The 19,389-nt window shown below is 38.0% G+C and overlaps 1 protein-coding gene across 1 annotated transcript in view; it reads right to left on the bottom strand.

Moving 5' to 3' along the window:
* Positions 1-19,389, bottom strand: part of Grid2 (glutamate ionotropic receptor delta type subunit 2) — a 664,169-nt gene that overhangs the window by 520,204 nt on the left and 124,576 nt on the right. The window contains exon 4 of the mRNA XM_059257052.1: positions 7,611-7,664. Coding sequence (XP_059113035.1) covers positions 7,611-7,664 — 54 coding nt within the window. The remainder of the gene's footprint in view (positions 1-7,610; positions 7,665-19,389) is intronic.

The raw sequence follows: 19,389 nt of genomic DNA, 5'->3' as shown, positions 1-19,389 counted from the left end.
GATTTGTTAATATCTTTCATGATATTTTGTGTACCTAGAAAGGGAGATGCAATGTAAGAAGTATCTATGTTCTTCTTAGCAACAAAAATTGAGAATTTTACACAAACTAAGCAAAGATATCAGAAGGAGAGACTATTTTAAAATACCTTTTTACTGATATCCACATATGTTTCTTATTGGAAGGAATGGGTGCTCAGTAACTACTGATGAAAGAATTAACTTCTTGCTGTGGTCGTTACATAAACGTATGAAGTTCTGTTGATTAGCATGGAGTGAATCATGTCAACAAAACCTAGTGCTATGAAAATGAATTTGACTTTGTGTACGTGTGCTTGCCAAGCTCTAAGAAACGTATCCTCTATTTCCTTCACCTACATGTAACTATTCTGAAATTAGATATGAAGATTAGGATCAATAACGAACATAGAAATAATAAAAAATGATAGTGCTTTATATATACATCTGTCTTACTTGGGACTAGAACAAAAGTGACAAACACAAACTTCATTTTCTCATCAGTCTTCACTAAAGCACCATGTGCTCTATCATGTCCATTTGGAACCTTTTAAGCCAATGAAGCTTTTATGATGAACAGATTATTGGTGTCAACTGAATCTTAATGCAATGAAAATAAATTATTTGACATGGGATAAGTTATGGACTGTATTCCTGCATATCCAAGGAACCAATACTGAATGATGAAGAGAAACAGACACCTACAAGTGTTTTCTTTCTTTCTTTTTTTTTCTCTGCCATGTTAATTGCAATTGTCATTCTTTGTGGCAGGTTAGCCAGAAAACTCATCCACTCTTTATGTTCTTTATGAAATATAGATCTTTCTAAAAATAAAATAGCACCTGCCATCAGCTGTATCCACAGTCACATCAGGAAGTTCTAGGCGATTAAGCCTTAACGCACCATAGACCATGGCTCTCAGCATTTTAACTGCCCTCCTTCCCCCTTAGTCAGTATCATTTCACTGACCACCTAAACTTTGGCAAAAGCCAGGTACTTCAAATTTTCCATCATGTGCCTACAAAGCAGAATTAAACAGTGTCCAGTCAATTCTATTTTCATATTTGATATTAATTTAGAATCTCTTAAAGTGAATTAATATCAATATTACTGTGCCATATTTTTCAGTGTTTTAAAATTCCATATTGTATAGCCAGGAAGCTTCATCTAGAAGGTAGTAAAAGATACACTCATTTTTTTAAAATAATGTTAATATGTCGTTCTTATTTCCTAAGCAAACAATTATTTACCCAAACTTATCAAACACTACAATCTGCATCTTTACCTCACATGGTAATGAACTGCAAGCCAGCATATTAAAATCAAAATCTGCAGATAATAAATGCCTACTCTGTATCAGACAAAATGCTAGTTCCTTTACCTGGTATTTCATTTTCTTCTAAAAAAATGACACTAAATCACTGCTTATTAACATTTTACAAATAATAACCAAGAAGATTCAAAGCTCTTCATTCAGATTATTTTTGTTCATGCAAGATTTTAGAAATGTCACAAAAAAGAAAAGAAATGATATACACTAATTATGTAAGAAGCTACAATTCATTACAGTAATTACTTAGATTAATACTCAAGAATGATAGCAGTGAAGATAATAAACATACATTATGTTAGCATTTAGTGATAGTTTTAAAGTAATAAGATCCTCTGTCCCAAGACACCTCCTAAGACCCTCCATCTGGAGATTCTTCCAGGTCTGTCTCCAAAGGCAGAAATAGCTGGTTGCCATCTAAATGTTCCATAAGATGAAGTTTTCAGTTGTCTAACTTCAAGCAAATCTGAAGAAATGCCAATTTGAATAGAATATATTTTGTGTGTTATTATTTTGAGGAAGGAAAATGAAAGTAATTTTCTGAGAGGAAAGAACCTGCCATTCTGTAGGAAACTAACATTTTACTTCCAATTTTAGTTCTGACATCTGATCTCCAAAACAATTTCAAAGTGGTGTGGCAGCTTGATCAGGACCTACTTCACACTGACTGGAACTTTCTTCTGCTCTCCAAAAGGTGCCCTTCCAGAGTGGCAGATACAAAGTCATATAAACATTCAATGACAAATGAGCAGTTAATCTAAAACACAAATCCTTTCAAAACAGGAAAAAAATTCCCCCAGTAAGTGGCTGTGTTAAATAACAAACTCTTGTGCAAACAGGGTCTACAATGCTTTCCTCTTTTTGTAAGTAACATTTAAATTGTAGGATTTTGAAAACAATCCCATGAGGAACTAGTCTATGAAAAAGGAATGTCTCTTGAGGCCCCAGCACAGCAAATATGCTAACTGATTTCTACAAAGGGATACAGAAATGTTCTAATTTTTAAGCGTTATGAAGAATCAGAATTTTAACATTGCCTTTGTTGTCTTTGCTTGCATATATTTAAAAATATACAATTAATATTGCCACAAAAGCAAACAGGTAACTTTTCATTTTTACTTCTTTAGGAACAAAGCATACCATTATTTTTCCAAAGACTAATTACAAATAATCATAAATTATTAAGAGTTGAATTAAAATATCCAAGTAAATATTAACTTTACATTAATAGTTGAATATAGTCTGGACTTTGAACTGTGTAAGGCCCATCAAGGGAAAAGTCAAAAAGTTACCTGTTAAGAACACAATAACAGACATTGCCCAGAACAAATCCTTTATAATTTAGTCATTCCTAAAACCTCGAAGTAGATCAACTTGGGATTGAAATTAACAGAAGTTGGCTGGATGGAAAGACTTTTCCATATCTACTAAATCAGTTGACCACCTGAACTAGATCAATTAGATCAATTATTTCAGGAAAAAACCAGTTTCTTACTTCTCTTTTCCATTTGTTCCCTCTTTCTCATTCTTTTATATCTTCACATCTAATAGAGTTCCCGGATCATAGTAAGTATTCAGTAAATTCTGGGAAACTTAAATGTACTGCTTGAAACAATAAGGTCTTACTAAACCATCCTCCCATAGAATCAGTAGTTGAAAATTTAATATTAGATCCTTAAGGATACATTGAAAATGATAAATAATCCTGACAGTAAATTTCACTAATGAGATATTGCAGTCTGTTATGGTACAGTTTGAAAAGATGTTTTTTTTTCTAATAGGTTTGTGTTCTTCATGCTGTGGCAGAGATGGCCCTGTGACATTTCCAGAAAGTCCAATACTAACATGAAGCACTTTTGAAAACACTATATTGGAATCTGAAATAAAATCAGTAGGAAGAGGAACATAATGGTAATTTCTTGTTTAATTATTAATATAAAGTTTGATTCATCATTAAAGTAGGAAAAAGGGCAAAATAGCTACTGTATTTCTGTTTTAAAATTTCAAAACAAGAATCCAAATTCCCAAACTAAAGGCTTTGTCTTTAATGTCTTTAACTGCAGTCCTCACTGACTGAGAATAACGGCTTAAACTTGTTGTAGGTCACTGGAATGATATGAGGCCGTTGGAGGCCAGGGCCAGCATCATCAGGGGCACAGGAGGCTGAGTGGCATCACCTCTGAACCAGGTGAGTTCTTATCTAAGTTCTGGCATTTGTAAAACCAACAAAGCACGAAGCCATTTGCTCTAGGGGCCCGAAGGAAGGCTATGACTGATATGGAAAGCCTGCTGTGAGGTGGACCCACTGAGTGCAGGGAGAATAGAAACAGCATCACCAAGTGCTGACTTGATTGATTGCTCCCTGTGAGCTGGCACAGCCTCTCATTAGTACCACGTACTTGGTGCAAATTAAAACAAAATGTATTGTTTTTCAAGTTTCTACAACTTGTGCCATAATGCACAATGTCAACTTTGATTTATAATCCCTCTCTATGAAACTATTGGTGCAATAAGATTAAATAAATTTTTTGCAACCTGTTTTAAAATTAGTTGCTAAACCATAGTTATGCAAACTGAACTAAAAAAAAAATCACTTTCTCCTGTTCAGTCAAATGGGCATTTGCAAATTGGTGAGGGTTTGTTATTTTGGGAGATATTCAACTTCTTAACAAATTTGAAAAATTCATGTTTTTTTTCCTTTTATTGAAATTGAGGTAAATCATGATTCTTCTATTAATTTTAATAATAGGCCATGTAAGTGGAAAAAAATGAGAGAGAAAGATATGGGTCAAACTTCCTGAAGACAACTTCAAGACAATGAGTTGACTGAATGAAACTGGATAGAAAGAAAGAGCTGACCTTGGGATGTACTGGCTGATAAAACTTTTCCTTGCAAATATGTTCATTCTTTGTGCTTCTAACTGGTTCAGATCAAAACAAAAGCTGATGTAAATGTAAATGGCACAGACTGTGAACTTTTTTTTTTTGGTTCTATACAGTTTTGACTTGCTAGAGAGAAATGGTGCATTCCTCATGGACTAGAAAATATGACCCTGAGTAAAACACAGTAAGGGTTTCAAGACAGTAAACATGAAGCTACCATTGGAAGCATTTATAGCAAAGTCTTCAGGGTGAGCAAATAATTGAGGTCTTCTATCACCTTCTGCAGTGCTAATATTGAATGAGTAATTGACCAGTTAGATTTATTTGTTTATTGGATACTTTCTTTTGCAAGGTGGCAGCTAATACATCATCATTGGTGTTAGTCTACTCAACTATGTTTGTATAATATAGCTTATAAGACGATGAAAAGGAACTTTCCTCTGAAGTATGCTGTGGATATTGCTCTGTATAAATAAAACGCTGATTGGCCAGTGGCCAGGCAGGAAGGATATGCGGGATAGGCAGAGAAGAGAATTCTGGGAAGTGGAAGGCTGAGGCAGAGAGACTGCCAGCCGCCAGGACAAGCAGCATGTGAAGACACTGGTAAGCCACGAGCCACGTGGGAAGGTATAGATTTATAGAAATGGGTTGATTTAAGTTGTAAGAACAGTTAGCAAGAAGCCTGCCATGGCCATACAGTTTGTAAGCCATATAAGTCTCTGTGTTTAATTGGTTGGGTCTGGAGGCTGTGGGACTGGCGGGTGACAGAGATTTGTCTTGACTGTGGGCCAGGCAGGACAACTCTAGCTACAGAAGTAGGAGTTGACCTTTGAACTCTACCCATGTTCACACTTTCAGAATTCAAGTATCACTGTAAGAGAAAACTGGATATGGAAAAAGAAATAAGGATACCCCAAAAGATGGAAAAGAATGACCATCCCATTTAAAGGGTTGTATTCATTTGTTTGATTATCCTCTAAGGAGACAAGAAGCTACCTTTATCTTCCTAGCTGGCTTTGTGGACACAAACAAGTTAGAAGAACCCTGTTTGATCTGCTGCTGGAAACCCATTTGGTCTTTAAGAGAAGTTGGGTATGAGATGAAAACAGGGGTTAGGAGGATTCCTTATTTACAAAGAAAAAGAAATCTACAAAATAATTAAACTAAAGACAACAGAGATTTCAAAAATATAACTGAAAAGAAGAAATATTGAAATAAAAGAAACCCCAAAGCAACTGAAGGTTTACATTGGTAAAACTGCTATTAAAATCCTATTCTTTCCACTTAATAATTTTTTGATACTTGGTGGATTATTTAATATCTTCAAATTTTAGCTTTCTTTTAAAAAAACAAAAATGTGTATGCCTATCTGAAAAGTTATGAAAGCTCACTAAACTCTTCTGACTGTTGGTTTTCTTTCTAGTCTGGTATATAATCATTCAGACAGAAACTTTAGAAGCATGACGAGAAGGTCATTGAAGAGAGATCTTGTGCACCCAGACTGCTTGTAGGAATCTCCAAAAAAATTACATAAGAAATATAGTGACAAATCATAGAAGCCAAAAGATTGGCACTCCCAGACCAGATGGGGAGATGGGCTTCATTATCTTTATCCTGAGCTAAAAAGAGTGAAACCTTGTGTAGGAGAAACATTGAAACAGGGGTATTTTATTTTTCTGTTTGGAGAGGAAAAGCAATTATGTCCTACAGCCCTTCACCATACCTGTCACTTTCATAATCAAGTTACAGGAGAGTGATGGTGAGGTGTAACAGGAAAAGGTGGCTACTGTGGCAGTCATTTTTGAGTCACTCTTTAGGATTTGTTAAGACGGCACCTTACTGCATTCTCTTTGTAAACTCCAGGGCAAAAGAGATATACATATACTACAGGAAGGTTGTGTTAGGTGCAAAGGAAACACCAACTTCTAAGAGAGCAAATGGTAGTCCTAGACTATAGGAGGATTTCTGGTGGTTAGATAAGAGTCAGCATCCCACAGGAACTTGTGAATCCAGTTTTCCTCTACCAAAAGGAACCATTTCTCTTATCACTGGCAGAAGAGACATATGGCCGCCTGTGGTGCCTACTAGCATACAAAGCACATGCTGGCCTCTAGGTTCCTTTAGCATTAAAAATACATGTTATGCCATATTTCAAAGTCCATGTTTGCATTCTTGTCCTTTTCCTAACCTAACTCCCTTAAACCTAAACTTCCTCCAGCTCACTGGCTTCCTTTCCCACAGCTACTCATTTTCCTTATAACTCTATTTCTCATTATCACTCTTTGTTCTCTCTCTCTTCCTTTCTCTCTCTCTTCTCTCTTCCCATCTCTCCCTCCTCCTCTTTTCTTCATTCTCTGGTCCTTTCTGTCCATCACTGGTCTTATCTTGTTCCTTTCTTGGCCAGACCTAGTCTGCTGACTATGTTCAGTGTTTTAGTCTCTGTGCTCTGGACTCTTCCAGGTGCCTCTGGCTATTATATCTCTCACATCTACAATAAAAACCTTCCCCTTAACCATACGATGGAAAGGTCATGTTGTCGGCTTATACAATAAGTCCATTATTGTATAACAATAACAGATAACAAGGCAAGGTGAAATCTATTTTGTTGACTGCAAAACCAAAATTTTTATTTAAAAGGCTATGTTGTCCCTAAAACAATTTTATCATCATATAATTCCACCAGCAGCATTGGTACATAAATGCCCTATCTGTTTATAAACAAGAGGTAGGGTTAGTCAACATATCCTTCTGAGGTCATAGTATGATGCCAGGTGTAGTCATACTATTTGTCCAGGTCTGGTCTGTTGTTTTCTTTGCTGATCTTGACTGGCAAATGCTAAGGAAACAACCTTCTTAGATTGTAACATACTCTCCATCCTTTGTATTGCCTTTGCAAAATGTTAAGAAAACTTTCTAAAGGAACTTGAAAAGTCTTTGGATTTTTAAAACAGTTGTGTTTCTTTGTGGAAAAAAGTCTGTTCTTTGTTGATTCATGTTCATACTAAACCATTAAATCCTCACATAGGGAGACAGATATGAAAGTTTTTAAAAAGACATTAAAATACAAATGGAACGCAGACTCTCCCCTGGGGCAGATTCACATTGCTTACAAAGAAGAACTGAACTTTTCATAAAGATGATCTCTCTAAGTAGGCAGTGCATGCAACAGGAAAAGCTAAAAGACACTCAGTAGGGAAGGCTTTTCCCATTTGTTTAATTCAGATAAAAAAAAAAAAAAACCTTGGTTCTATTTTTATTAGAGAGCATTTATGCAATACACTGAACCTTTGCTTCCTGTTCTGCTCCCTCTTAGAGGTGAAGGCCTCCTGAGACTCCATGTGTGAAAAAGTGGTGGTTGATAGCAGGGTTGGGGTGGCTTTACCTCATTTATAATGATCCAGTGACAGTCAAAAGCAACCAGATTAGTCTCCACCACCTAGAAGAGAAAACAAACACCACGTCATCAGAGTTAATCATGAAGACAGAGCCACTTTGAAGGGATATACTCCGTCAATGGACAAAAACACTGTCATCAAAGTCGGGAATCAATTACAGATGGAAGCCATCAGCAGAGCAGTGTAATGCAGCAATGCTGGCTGGCAGGTGGGCAGGGGACTCGATAAATAAACTGGAAGAAAACATGTATCAATGTTAGAAAAATAACATTTTAAAAAGGAAAATAGTACCATTTAAATACCATTTAAATAGTAATGTTTCTGGATTTCCTAGATTTCAGAGCTCACATCACATCCCTTGTTCTAAATACATTTCAGTGCTGGTATATACCTAATAAATATCCAAGTAGCGTTATAATCTCATTTGATCACAACTTAATGTTTTTAGCATCTCTTTATGTGTGCTCCTGTTCTGAGTAAACTATTCCAAAAAATGGTTGTGTTGTATTTGAGGTAGTTTCGATTCTAAAGTTAAACTGTAAAATAGTAAAAGCAATTCATATCACATTCACAATAAGTTATAGCTAGGAAATTTTTGTAGCGTTTAGGCTGATAAAATGTAAAAAATGGATAAGGAATATGTAAGCAACAATCTTTTTGTTTGTTTTTGAGACAGGATCTCTATGTATCCCTGGTCAATGACCGGGAACACTTTTTGACCTAGACAAGGCTGGCCTTGAACTCATGGAGTTCTTGCCAGTTAGAGTTGTGGAACACCATGCTTGATGGGGTAGCAATCTTGGCTGATAAATTTTGAATGTTTGGCACAGGCCAAAAATAGGCTTAGTAAACTCTGAACAGATGTGTGTGTGTGTGTGTGTGTGTGTGTGTGTGTGTGTGTGTGTGTCTGCATATATGTCTGTGTGTTTGCAATTGCATATGTGTATGTATGTAAATATGTATGTTCAGCTTTTGTAACAAAGTTTCCATTCATGTTATACACTTTCTAAGACATATTCTTACAGCTCATGTCAAGAGCACACAATGAGTGAGGCTGCTGCTCTGAAATAAATTATTATTCTCAGTGGTAGTATTTGTAGACAAGACTTGGTCTCAAGCGAGGATGCTTTCAATTAATGACCGAGGATGTTTCAAGATGTGAACTGGATTTGAGGTTATCTTTTGTCCTATGGAAACACACTGCTTCAAATGCAATCCAATGCATACTTGTTATACCGTTACATGTTTTTTTCTCTTCAAATACATTATTGTTTGCACTTGTTTTTAATGTTGATATCTCATACTATTTCAATATATGTCCTCTGAATCCCATGAACTTGCTGAGTAATACAGATAATGAGCTATCAGAAAAACTAAAGCTTGTTTTCTATTTTCAGATTTTATCAGTATTGTTTTCAGGGTGTCTACATGACCACTTATTGGTGAAATTTTTTATGGAGGATATTGCATGTGACAATGTCCAGTTTTAACTAATGAGGAAAGTACTTTTTAAACTTAATATCAGTGATAGCAAAGTTTCTTTTAAAAACACAACTAGAATTTGCTAATAATCCACACCACGAGACCTCAGAATTGTGGCACTGATGCACTCAGTAAGAAAGAGGCCCTATTCCCAAGGCAAAAAGAAGAGGAGAACTTCACTCCAGTTCCTTAATCCGTTTCACTGATTTGAAACGTTTACTGGCAAAATGTGAGTTGTGCTATTTAAGTAAGAAAGATGAGAAAAGATGTATACTTTTCTAGCTTCTGTGAAGAAAAAAAAACAGACAAGAACTACTTAAGGAAGAGGGAGCTTTATTTTGATGCAGTGTTTAAGAAGGTACACAGTCCATTCCCGCAGAGAAGCCAGGGTGACAGCAGAGGTATGGCAGCTGGAGAGAGAGAGAGAGAGAGAGAGAGAGAGAGAGAGAGAGAGAGAGAGAGAGAGAGAGAGATGAATGTTCATGCCTGGTGCCTGCAGAAGCCAGAAGGGGTATCAGATCCCCTTGGACTAGAGTTAAAGTCAGTTGTGAGTCTTCTCAAGGTGGATGCTGGGAAACAAACCCAAGTCCATTGGTAGTATATACTCTTAACTTCTGTCTCTCCAGCCTCCCATTGTGTTAGATCAGTATGGCTTTGGATTTACCTCCAGTAAGAGACTTGCTGCTTTCAAAATAAAAACCCAAATTTATCTCTGTATAAAATGGAAAAATGCATATCTATATGGAGAAAAACCTTAAACTTAAAATATGGACTAGAGCCGGGCGGTGGTGGCGCATGCCTTTAATCCCAGCACTCTGGAGGCAGAGCCAGGTGGATCTCTGTGAGTTCGAGGCTAGCCTAGTCTACAGAGTGAGATCTAGGACAGGCACCAAAACTACGCAGAGAAACCCTGTCTCGAAATACCCCCCCCCAAAAAAAAACAAAACAAAACAATATGGACTAGAAAAAAGTTAAGGCCAAGCCACAGATGACACAGACCAAAAGTGCTTCTAAGTTATTAGTGGCAAAAATGGAAGAAGTAATTTAGAAAATAATTACCTTTTTAAAGATAATCTCTGCCATGCAGACAGGTTAAGAAAATACAAGTATGTGAATTCTACATTACATGTAGTTATTGTTAAGAAGTTGTTCTATTGCAGAACTGTGGGATTACTACACAGCAACATGGAGAGTTTGTGTGGAAAGTGAAAGTAATCTCTCCTACCATGGCCTGAAATAAACAGGAGAGCACACAGAACGGTATGGAGCTTCCATAAGGAAGGGCAACCATCTTGTCTCAGACCATGATGCAACCTGCCTTCCCTCAGGGACAGTTAAGAAAGTGCTCTGCGGTACTCTCCTTCCCCCAGGAATATTACAATACAAAATCATTCTAGCAGTATAAATTTGAAACAAGGAAAAAGCTATATTAACACTGCAGATAATCAGTTCCTTTTCACATTGTCAATGGAGACCTCTTTTCTATATGTGGGCACCTGTACGGCCCTCTATTTGATTATGTTAGAGTTTTCCATCCACATGCTGCATGTTCCTTTGGAGACAGTGTTCTTTAGAACCTTTATTAGGCTTTTCAAGTTGTCAAGCCCTCTACTGACTCTCTGTGATGGATGATGTTTTAAAATCGTTAGTCCAATATTTTTCTTTCAAAGTCATGTTCCTGATTCCAGCCCAGATAATGTGAGCAGAGGTGATGCAGGACACTTCCAAACCTGCATGCCTGTGCCTGTGTGTTTGTGCCTACTGCTTGTGCCCACAACATGTGGATTAGGTTACTGTATCATGCCCAGGGGCACTTTGAAAGTCACATTGGCTCTGCCACAGGGAAGAACTTTTCTCCACATTCTCTGCTGTCACACTGAGCTAATATGAGACAATACATTTGGGGTCTGCTTCTTAAGAAATTCAGACCATCCTGTATAATGTATACTAATAGTTGCTCTGTACCTTTTTATAATCTTAAATTTCAATTAACACAATTACTAGCATAACTGAGCCTTTGTGAATTGATAAAGTTTTGATCTGAAAATTGTCAGGTGTATGCTGGACATTTTTGTGAGTATTAAATGTTTGAAACTTCCTTCTCCAAGTGTATCTTTCTTTGTAGCAGGAAAGCAATCGCTATTAGAATGATACTTAGCAATGAAAAGGTAGAGAAGTCATGTCCTTTTAACCACACAATGAAGAATTTTTATATATACACATCAATGTAATACTGTAGCATCAAGTTTCAAAGAACCACTTTTCCCCCCACTACAATACATGCAAAATGTTATCTGGAGAAATGCCCACTAAAAGAGGAATAGAATTCCCTTAGGTCAAGGTTAATTTGTTCATGAATTAATAATAAGATCAATGGGTTCTCGGAGTTTTCTTTTAACTGAACGTTACTGAAAGAAGGCAATATTTTTAAGGAACTGATTAGAAAGATAAGGAACTGAATAGAAAGATCATTTGGAAAGGGGATAAAAGAGGACAGAGATCAACAGCCTAGACCTTAGAACTTCAATGACTACTACCGGAAACAGTGAAAGGCACAGGTGGTATATCAGAGAGGCTGAAACCCACCAGAGAATGAAAGGAGAAGCAGGGTGAGGATGTTATCCTCCTCACAGATTACCAGCCCCAGCTGACTATGCTCATGTTTAAGGAAGACACATTCACATAAAAGAACTTTCCAGCTGAGTATAGATATGGAATGACCACTGGAGGTGATCGCTGGGAATCCAAATCAATTTACCTGATAATCTAAATAGTTTTAGTAATATTGATCTCTTTCCATGTCATAGCACTTTAGGTTCAGTAATGCTGTAGCAAGCAAGATCGGCACTGATGAGTTAAAGGACCAAATTCTGGATTTCAGATGTTATTATTTTAATTATTTCAAGGCATCTGAGAATTTCTCACTTCTTTGTATTTATTTCTATAGTTATGTTAGAATTCTATCAGGGATGATTGTTTCTCCAATGATGTATTCTCGTTGTCAATGTGACTGGATTTAGAATCACCATGGAAACACACTCCAGGTATATCTATGAGGTGGTTTCCAGAAATGCTTATCTAAGCTGGAAAGACCTACTGTGAATGCAAGCAGTATCATCCCATGGACTAGGGGCACAGATCTCTTTACCTCCAGTAAGAGACTTGGTGCTTTCAAAATAAATCCAAAGCCATACTGATCTAACACAATGGGAGGCTGGAGAGACAGAAGTTAAGAGTATATACTACCAATGGACCTGGGTTTGTTTCCCAGCATCCACCTTGAGAAGACTCACAACTGACTTTAACTCTAGTCCAAGGGGATCTGATACCCCTTCTGGCTTCTGCAGGCACCAGGCATGAACATTCATCTCTCTCTCTCTCTCTCTCTCTCTCTCTCTCTCTCTCTCTCTCTCTCTCTCTCCAGCTGCCATACCTCTGCTGTCACCCTGGCTTCTCTGCGGGAATGGACTGTGTACCTTCTTAAACACTGCATCAAAATAAAGCTCCCTCTTCCTTAAGTAGTTCTTGTCTGTTTTTTTTCTTCACAGAAGCTAGAAAAGTATACATCTTTTCTCATCTTTCTTACTTAAATAGCACAACTCACATTTTGCCAGTAAACGTTTCAAATCAGTGAAATGGATTAAGGAACTGGAGTGAAGTTCTCCTCTTCTTTTTGCCTTGGGAATAGGGCCTCTTTCTTACTGAGTGCATCAGTGCCACAATTCTGAGGTCTCGTGGTGTGGATTATTAGCAAATTCTAGTTGTGTTTTTAAAAGAAAATATCAAAAACCTTAGGCCATAAGAAAGTAGTGACACATTCATATTTCAGTAATAGTATTAATTACCAGGATGAGCCAGAAAAGCTGCCTGAAAGACTCCATCACTGCTGGGCAACCCCGCAGCAAACAGCTAGCTGAAGGGAACCCAGCAAAGCAGAACAAAGCTGCCTGTGGAGCAGCACCTGAACCCAGCTGAGTGACAGGAGACATGGGAACAGGGGGTTTCTTGGTAATCTGCTCTGAATCCTCTCACCACGTAAGTTTCTTTCAGCATTAGACATGGGTACTTAGCAGTGTACAAGGAGCACGTCCCACATACAGTGCGGTGCTATGGAGCCTGGTCCACGTCTACATTTAGCAATGTAATTACCACAAAGGTGACCTTCCACCTTCCACGAGGCTGAGCTTACTTTAAGTGAATTCAGCAAAAAAGAAGGGGAGGGAGGAATCAAGCCCTGTCAGGGAGACAAGCCATGAGTAAGGACAGACCATCTGTCACTGGCAGGACCTTAGGACTTCTGAGTCTTTAGTAAGGCCCAACAATTTATCATCGTGTCTTCCAGTGTTCGTTCTCAAATCTTTAGTTGTGCTAAATAAGACAATCTGAAGCAAAGAAATCAAGCACACTGCCAGAGTGCGTATCTCACTGGGATTAAATGCAGAACAGATCCTACAAGTACAGAGGACAATTTAATTGACTAAACAATAACAGCAACATGCTGTTATTTCACTCAAGCTGGTGGCTCAACTAAATTACACTTGTTTCCTTTGCAGGATGCACTGAATATTTATACAAGGATTTCTGGTACAGCACAGCAGCCAGGATAGCAGGCATTGGCTTCCCGGATCCTACCTATGCCAGATACAAGGTGGAAGCCAGTGAGAGGAAGGCCTCTGAAGAAGGCCCCAGGCCCCAAGACTTACTCCAGAAGTGGACAGAGAAATGGGGAAGAGTGACTCTATTCCTGCTCCTCCTCCGTAATGACATAACTGACATCAGCATTGCTAGAATGGCATTCTGTGCAACAGTGTCCCCACAACACTTATTCAATGTTCTGCAAACAGATACACTGAGAAACTGTAAGTTAAGTAAAGCTAAACTCATGCTATTACTGCGTTGCTCCTCAAAATGATGAGCATCAATTCAGAAGCATAACTAACATGAAAGTCATTAATATGGACTATGGTTTTAGATCATATCGTAGAACTCCACATTAATAAAGGTGACCTTCAAAGTCAGTGTCAATGCTTCCATTTTATATTTTAGTGTAACTTTAGACAAATTACAAAATGGTAAGCCTTTGTTTTTTCTAAGATTGTTCTCACATAATACTATCATCAGGAGGATAAGAGATAATGGACCATGCTAAACTTGCAATGAGCATCAGCTCCTTGTGTCTTAACATATGCATTAGGGGTATTCAGGGTGAGATGTCCAGGAAGACAAAATTCCAAATGAATTTCACAAAGAATCATTATTTTTTTTTTACAGTAGATCTCCTGTGATTGAAATGTTTTGAGAACTGAAAGCTAGAATCAATGTCAATGTAACCATCCATTTCCACAATGATCATTGAAAATTTATTGAAATATATGAGAAACTTTGCAATCTGATAAGAGAGTTCTACACTAGCCCTACAGAACGCACAGCCAACAGGCTGACCTGTTTTCACAAAGCAAGAACAGCTGGTGAACTGCTATGTTCACATAAGTGCCAAGTCAGACATAATGGTTTAGACTACATAGTAACCAACTTTAATGGTAAGATGTAAGGTGACATCACTTGTCTTTCAGATTTTTTTTCTATTTCTAAACAACAAAAGACAACACCAAACCAAATCCACTGTATTCTCTCCAATAAAGAACAGAAAGAGGGTAAAAAGTATAAGGTCTATAGTAGTTAAGCAACTTTTAGCAAGGGATTTATGGATTTGGGGTAGAAATGCCATCCAGCTGCCCTAGTGGTCTGTGTAAGTCAACAGGACCACTGAGTGGGCTGTAGAACCACAGCGTAGAAACTCCGGTGCATCTGCGATCAGTAACCACACACTCCAATTCACACTGCCCTCTGCTCTTCCCAAGGCTCAGTAAACGTGTTCACATTAAGGTGCTTTTGAGTGCCATTTTTCCAGCCTGCTTTTTGTTTTTTGCCATGGCCTGCCCCCTAACCCAGAAGCTTCAGGGAGGCAATTTACGTGCTAGTGCACATGGGATTTGAAGTCCCCACTCAATCCAGCAGATGGCACCAGAAATCCTCACATTGACACTGGGCAGCAGGGGCTGTTCCAGAGCCTTGTCTGGTTCTCCTGTGCTCAGCATGGAGCCCTGGCTCTTTGCTGTTCTCCTCCAAGTAGCAACTATCTGCCATCCCACTCAGCCTTTTGCTTTGGAAGCTGTGTTCTGATCTTCCAGCTGGAAGACCACAAATACTTCCATCCAAATCCTCTTGCCATTACTGCCAAAGTTATTTCATAAATGGATTTGCTAGATTTATTGTTTCTGCTGTGCACTTGGGTCTGCCCACATCCTCTGGGAGATGGAATCATGCCCTGCTGACAGTTGGCCAGCACTGTAATACCCACTGTTTCTCAATGTGTAAAGATGGGTGCTGATGCAAGGAAGGGCACTCTGCCTTCATCAATGGCATAGACCATCTTCCTGCATCTTGTACAGTTCAATGAAGACTGAACAGTGGTTAAAAGTAAACTCAAAATTTCAATATTTTTCATGAAAATATAAAGGTTTGACAATTATCATTAGGTCAATGGATTACTCAATTGTTGTTCCTCCTTCTCTTTTAAATACATTTTGCTTTTGTCTGTTCGGCCTTGAATTCACTACATAGCCAAGGCTGGCCTTGACCTGATCTTTTTTGCCAGCCCTCAAGTGCTGGGATGTAGATGACTGCCATCACACCTGCCTCTGTTTTTAATTCTTTTGAAGTTTATGTTGACATTGTAGGATCCTTGTCTTTGCTGTGTCAAGCAAAGATGTATTCTGCCAAGATTCTGTGTGTGTAGGCGGGGAGGAGAAATTAATTTTGGATTCTTCTTCACTCTTCACTATATATATATATAATATTATAAGATATATTACCATAAAATAAAATAAAATTAAGAATATTTTTCTGCATGGATGTCTGTGTACCAGGTGCATGTGTGGAATCTGGTAGGCCAGAGAAGGTTGTTGGATGGCCTGGACATAGAGTTACAGATAGTTGAGAACTACTACAGAATTAAACCCAGATCCTATGAAAAATAGCCAGTGCTATTAACTGCTGAGGTATCTCTCTAGGTTCTTTGTGTGTGTGGGTGGGGAGGGGGTTCTCTACATAGTCATGGCTGTCCTGAAACTCGCTCTCTATAGAGACCAGGCTGGCCTTGTAATGACAGAGATCCTTCTGCCTCTACCTCCTAGACCTGGGATTGAAGGCATACACCACCATGCTCAGCTTTCCTCTTATTTTTTTGAAGCAGGGTCTCTAGCTGTATGTGGACCTCATCGGTTCAGCCAGGCTACCTGGCTAAGTAAACTCGAGGGATCCTCCTGTCTCCACCCCCTAGCTATGGGATTATAAGTATACAGTACCACATCTGCCACATCTGGCTTTTTACATGGGTGCTGGCCATCCAAAGTCAGGGCCTCATGTTTGTACATGCGGCACTTTACCAACAGAGCCTCCACAGACCCTAAACCTGTCTCTAAAAGTTGTAGAGCACCTCATCCATTTCTCCACTACATTCTAACATGCTGACTTTTAGAACAACTAGGAAATACCATTAAAGCCTTTATTTACTTTTAGTAGCTAAATGATAATTGGTAGGATAAATTAGTTCCTAAGTGTGATTGACAACGTAAATGAGTGAGCCTTTAGTGGGCGTTTGATCAAGATTTAAAATGACAGTTCGGGGGCATATTGCCACTTAATTGGTAAGATTTATAAAGCTTTTTTCTCTATGTTGAAGCAAAGAAAGAAGAGGAGAAGGGGAAATGGAAGAAAAGAAAGGGAGAGAGAATATAAAAGAGGTTCTCAAATACAAGTGTGTTGATAATAGCCAGAGCCACACATGGCCCTTCACGCAGTGAACTTTCACATCTTTGGGTTGGTCCTTTTGATTTCTCCTCTATCTTACCTTGGAAAACTATTTTTCAAATGGTAACTGCTTTTCTTCCTCCTATCTATTGTGCAAGTGTACTTATGCAAGCATTTGAGAGGACATGTTGCATCTTATCTACTGTTTCATTCCCTTCTGTAAGCTTCCCAAGAGTAAGAACACCATTTCCATCCCTGGTGTATCCTCTTCACTAATGAGTAGTGAATAGCAAGATTTCTAGAAATCTGGTGTCAAGGTCAATACAGAATTTACTAAATGTAATTTAATAAACACTTTTTGTAGTGCATCAGCAATCAAAGTAATATAATTTATTATTCATTAAGCATTTACGATGTGCTGGGCACTAGATAACTATATATATGGATACTCTTAGTACTGAATTATATAACATACACACATGCTTCTCTCTGTGTGTATGTATGTGTAAACTTTGTCTCCCCCCAAAAATTAGATGAGTACAAGGAACAAAGTTATCTATGTATAAATATGCTGCTGAATTCCCATAGCATCTTTATCATTTAAGCCCTAGGATGTGCAGTTTACATAAACATATACATATAAATACATACACACATATGGGCTAGAGATGGCACAACTATTAAGAGCACTTGCTACTTTTGCATATGACTCTGATATGGTTCCCAGAACCAACATAGCAGTTCACTATTTTTACTTCCAGTTCTTGGATACCTGAAGCCCTCATCTGGCCTCTGTGGGTGCTATACTTACATTGTATACATACATATTTGGAGGCAAACACTTGCCAAATAAAAAATAATAATAAAATAAAAAGAAACTGAAGGAATAAAACATCGAGTAACTCTCTGAAATCCTAAGATCAGACATAAGTAGATGGCAGTGATTTCAAAGCTGTTTTATGTGAAAATGTTCTCCTAGCTTTCGTTCTCAAAGTTGCAGAAACTACTATGCAGTTTTAAAAAATGAGAACTGTAGTTAAACTGACAATTGTAGAACAGTCTGTGGGACATAGCAGTTCTCATTATTTATATCCATCCCTGTTTACTTATGAACTCTTTACATCCCAGAGAGGTAAGGAATAAACCATTAAGGAATTTGGGCAGTTAAAACATGATGCTACTGTTTCAACACATGCCTATTTTGTGCTGATCTGGTGTAAGAAAAAACTCTTCTTTAGTAATTCTCAGTCTTCATGTTCCTTTCAGGATGTGGACAATGTGCTACATCAATCAACAGATTAAAAGCTTCAAACGCATCTATTCATTGTAAGTACTCATGCATGTTTGTTGTATACTGTGTCTATTTGTATGTATTTCTTTACCTGATCCTTATCTGCAATTTCACCACCACAGAACAACCACACAAGGAAGACTCAAATGCTAGTAGAGAACAAATTGGACAATGATTCCCAGGGATTATGCCAAAAGAGCAAAATGACAATTAAAAATCAAGTGTCTGATTTGGGCAGTTAATGGGTTTACTGCTTGTATAATAACTTGGTGTGTAGCTTGGCTTTATCCTGCACGACTCACAACTCATCATTGGTGAAGGCAATTGCTTACTATTATTCATTATGAGGGATATGTCATTCAACATTTCTGTTATCTTTTAGCTTACCCTATATTATATTGAGACTTTGGGTTCTAGAAGTTTCAAGAGTATCAAATATATTACTGATTTTAGAATTAAAGTATGTCAACATAATTCTCATTGGTTACAAATTGTCCAAAGGAAAAAGAACATAAATACAAAATGTGAACTTCCATGGTCATCACCTAAACTATTTGTGGTGTCTGTCATCCTCAAAATGTTTATGTTTACTTGAAGTATGACCCTTAAAGCCTTTGATTCAGTAACCAAATGCACACTTTCCTGCATTTCTAAATTTCTGGAGTCATTTTTGCTATAGAAAGCAATCTTGTAGTTGACAGTAAGAAACAGTTGTGATGATGTTGGACTTGTCAGCAATGGATAATGTCTAGAGTTGCAAGCAACAGACTTTCTGCTCTGTGCTATTTCCGGATGGTAGCTTTGAACTACTTTCTCTTACCATTGACAAATCACTTTATGGTGTGTCTTAGGGTTTCTATTGCTGTCAATAGAGATGATGACCATGGCAACTCATAATGTAAAACTTTTAATTGGGGTGGGTTGCTTACAGTTTTGGAGGATCAGTCCATTATCATCATGGCAGGGAACATGGTGGCATGCAGGCAGACATGGTGCTAGAATAGTAGCTGAGTCCTATATCTTGCAGGCAACAGGAAGTCGACTGGGTTATGTCCTGATATAGGAAACCTCAAAGCCCATCCCCCACAGGGACACATTCCCTTCCTCAAGGTCATACCCTCTCCAACAAACCACACCTCCTAATAATGCCACTCCCTATGAGATTATGGGGGCCAATTACA

This window comes from Peromyscus eremicus, chromosome 3 (assembly GCF_949786415.1).
Source record: "Peromyscus eremicus chromosome 3, PerEre_H2_v1, whole genome shotgun sequence".
NCBI lineage: Eukaryota > Metazoa > Chordata > Mammalia > Rodentia > Cricetidae > Peromyscus > Peromyscus eremicus.
This window is presented reverse-complemented; position numbering and strand designations above follow the sequence as displayed.